At 53.9% G+C, this 3,844-nt stretch overlaps 1 protein-coding gene across 1 annotated transcript; it reads right to left on the bottom strand.

Annotated features, from left to right (window-relative positions):
* Window positions 1-493: 493 nt before the first annotated feature.
* Window positions 494-2,184, bottom strand: LOC104333066 (vitelline membrane outer layer protein 1). The gene is made up of 3 exons (XM_009938530.2): window positions 2,014-2,184; window positions 1,312-1,415; window positions 494-788 (listed from the first exon to the last, which is right to left on the bottom strand). The coding sequence occupies exons 1-3, from the start codon at window positions 2,182-2,184 to the stop codon at window positions 494-496; spliced, it is 570 nt and encodes a 189-aa protein (XP_009936832.1).
* Between the last annotated feature and the right edge of the window lie 1,660 nt (window positions 2,185-3,844).

Raw genomic sequence — 3,844 nt, 5'->3', positions numbered from 1 at the left:
CGGGGCCTAGAGCCAGCTCTGGGGCAGATGGAGAAGCTGATTTTCCCATTTTCCATGTGTGGGTACTTATTTGAGTAGCGGACATCAATTCTGACCAGCTGGAGAGGTGCAGTACCTGCCGTCCGCGCTGCTGGTGTGTGTGCAAGCGCGCTGTGTGTGTGTGTGCGTCCATGCAGGTGTAGGTACAGTGTAAAAGCGCTGCGCTCTGTGTTTGTCAGTGGCTGGCCGTGTGTGTGTGTGCGCACATGTGCACCTCCTGGTAACCTGTCCTCAGCCTCGCTGCAGGCTGGACCGGGGAGCAAGGAGCTGCAGCAACCTCACATCCATTGGACGGGGGCAGAAGGAAAACCCCTGGGTGATGTAACCACAGGATCTGGCTACCCTTTACAAAATTCGATGGAGGAAAATTGCACACTGCTCCTTGTGCAAGGACAGATTCAAGGTTTAATGGTGGATCCTTTTGTAGATGCTGACACGGGGTGGGGTGTCAGGCTCACTCACAGCAGAAGACTCTCACGTCATTGAGAGCTGTGTCATCCCCCAGTCCCTGGGGTTCCTCCACCTTTGTCTGGAGCCCACAGATGGCCCCAGGGGTGCAGCTGTGGCTCCACACGCCGAAGTGACCCTTTGAAAGTCCCGAGCCCTCCAGCTGTGTCCCATCCGAGCAGGCAAACCTCACATTGTTGGCTGCCGTGTCATCACGCAGGTGCTGCCTCTCTTCCACACGCAGCGAGAAGGAAACCATCTTGTTGCTGGGGCAGAGCTGGGCCTTGGTCCAGTTTCCCCACCTACCAGAGAAGAAAATAGCTCACCAAGATGTGTTCAGCCTCTGCTGTGCTGCAGTCGGCTTTGAGACTTGCCTGGGATCCTGGTAGTCCCGGGGCAGGGGACCTACACGGGGACGGTGGGTTTCATTCTGCTTCCCCATCACCCCCTAGATGCCTGGCCACCACCAACCCTGGGCTGCAGGACCCCTTGGGAATTTCAGCTGCTTGCTTTGTCCCTGTTACTTAATATCAATGTCCTTTTCAAAGTAAGCGTTTGAGGAAAAGGAGAAAGTACAGGTTTAAGATCTGCATTTTTTGAACTCCCCTTCTTTCAAAGCACTGTTCCCTTCCCTGGCACCAGATCTCTACCTGAAGACCTTCACGCTTTGGGGCCTGGGGATCCTCACCCACCTCCTCAGGTGGGGTGGGGACCCAGCTTTACAGGGGGTGTGGGTGCCTATGGAGAAACCATCATGCTGGTTTTCCTTCATGCTTCCCAGAAGCTGCTGCCCTCAAGGAGGATGAGAAAGCAAAGACTACTCACCACCCCACAGAGGACTCAATGACTGTGCCGTCCGTGCAGAGCAGACGGATGCCGTTCAGAGCCGTGTCGTCGCCAAACAGCCAAAATCCCTGGTAGGGCTCCACCTTAGAAGAGGGGAAGAAAATGGGAGAGGTCAGCACCCTCCTGGATTTAAAAGAAGAGGTGAGGTGAGCCCTTGTGATGAGGGATGGTAGGAGGCTCCACGGACAGAGCCAGAGATAGATAGTGCTGCTGAGCAGGGCTGTGAGGCAGTTCCCTGGCATTTCTCAGGGAGCCCTTTTTCGCTGTTGCCCACCTCTGCTTTTTCTCCACACTGTGGAGCAGAGGCTCTGGGCACAGAAACGCTTGGTGGCTGCTATCCCGGGTCATGCCTGCTCTCTCACTGTGTGCTGTGACACCCAGAGCTGGAGTGCTGGCAGGTGGGAGTTGTCCTAGCCCCCTGGGAATGAACTCTGTGGCACCGATCCCAGGTCTTTTCTTAACCCATGGACTCTTCTGCTAAGAAATTGCTCACTGGCAGAAATCCTGAAGAGCTACTGTGCACTAGAGATTTCGTGCTGATAAGCCTGCGTGAGCAATGCAGATACAATGCAAACTGCTGCGATGGGACAAAGTGTTATGGCCAGCCCTGCTGAGACCAGAACAAATAACATCATTTCACACCCGGGTTTTTCCCACCCCAGAGAAGGAGTGAAACCTTACCTTTATTTCAAATCCCTTAGCGTAGCCGCTGGGGCAAAATTGTTTGTGCCCCCAGCAGCCCCAGGGGCCTCCGTTGGGCACCGTGAGGGTGGACTCATATTCCCGTGCCTCCATGCCCCGGAGGCAGCAGGAGCCCAGCAGGCAGAGGGTGGCCGGGATGAGCAGCTGCATCGTGGGGGACCTGCTCGGTGCCTCACTGCGTGGAGGTGATGGCACGGGGCAATTTATGAGCCAGGAGAATGGGTGGGAGTCCTTGAGGAGTGTCAACAAACCCCATGGGGAGTGCTGGTTGTTGCTATGCACTGCTCTGGTTGACTGCCTGTCCCTCGGTGGTGGGGCCACCCCTGCCAGGTGGAAGGGGCGTCACCGGTGCACGCTGGCTGGGGGCCTTGCAGGCTGTGAAAACTTGTGGATGTGAGGGAAGGGAAGGGGGCAGAGATGGGACTGCTCCCTGAGGGAGTGCTGTGGTTTTAAGGAGGGTCCTGGCAATGCTGCGAGGAGGGTGTTGGAGAAAGCAAGGTGGGAGGAGGAATGGTGGACTGGGAGGGGAAGAAACCTCTGAAGGGGCTGAGGCAAAATGAAGGTGGAGGGCTCTCAGGGTCTTTTGCCCTGTGGAAGTCCTCACTTACTTTGCTGCCTTGCTTTCCTTCTCTCCTCACTGTCTGACTGAGGTTGAGGAAAGTGCTTGCGCTGGAAGTAATTGCATTTTGCTCTGGAATATGCATTAAATGTAGGTGACGATGTAAAGGGTGGAAATCCTCCTCATGGGGCAAGTGCTCCAGCTGCCAGCCATCTCATGGGGTCTTTGCTGAGCTCACTCCAGTCTATTCATGTCTGTCTTGCACTGGGGACAGGAGAATAGGAGCAAAACTGTATGCAGTCCCATCATCCCACGAGCTCCATGCTGCTTGTGCAGACCCAGAGCCAGCTGCTCAGGTGTATCTTTCAGAGGTGTGAACACACAGAGAGGGTGAGAGTTTCCAGCAGAAGCAGACCCCTAGTTCTGCTGTTGTTCCACTCAGACATGAGTTTCCATTTCATGCCTTGTTCCTCCAGAGAGACTGGTCAGAGGTGTCTTACCTCTGCAAATAGCAATATTCGTGAGTGTCCTGTGAGTAGCTGCAGAGTAGAAGGACAAGCTGCTCACAGTTGCATTGAAGAGTCAGTGATGATGCCCCCAGGCGAGGTGTCCTGTGAGGTCTATACCAGCAGTATATCCTATGCTACCAACACAGCCAATTCCAGGCTTTGATTACTGAAGAATGGAACATACTGCTTTTGTAACAGCCACCTTGTGCAGGCCAAGGAGGAAGTGCTGCTGTCAGCTGAAATCCTCCGATGCTTCCCCTTGGGTCAAATTGTAAAGATCCTCAGTTATGCACAGCAGCCCATGGGAGAAAATGGGGATGAAGACGGTTTTTTGTGCCTTTGTATCTTGTAGGCAGCAGGAACACAGCAGAAAGAAGACAACAGGGATGAAGGGCTGTGTGGTCAGGGTCCTGGTCTCAAGACAGGATAGCTCACGGACACTTTGCCACTCCTGGTGAGATAGGACTTTCTAATCTTGAGGTATCAACTGGATTTCCTCGTATGAGTGGCAGCAACCACAGCAAGAGCAATGGGCCATTGTCAGGTACCATATCTAGTAAAGAGCTGTGAAGAAGCTATGCAATCAATCCTCTTCATTAACCGTGCTGGCTACATGCTGAGGCTTTCGGGATATGTGGGAAGTTATGGCTTTAGGGTGGACCAGTGCCAGAGACACCTAGAATACAAAAAGGATCTTGAGGAGAAGCAGTGAATCATAGAATCAAGGGTTGGAAAAGACCTC

The sequence above is a fragment of the Opisthocomus hoazin genome, chromosome 1, assembly GCF_030867145.1.
Source record: "Opisthocomus hoazin isolate bOpiHoa1 chromosome 1, bOpiHoa1.hap1, whole genome shotgun sequence".
Lineage (NCBI taxonomy): Eukaryota > Metazoa > Chordata > Aves > Opisthocomiformes > Opisthocomidae > Opisthocomus > Opisthocomus hoazin.
The sequence above is the reverse complement of the archived record's forward strand: the minus strand, read 5'-3'. Positions and strand labels throughout refer to the sequence as shown.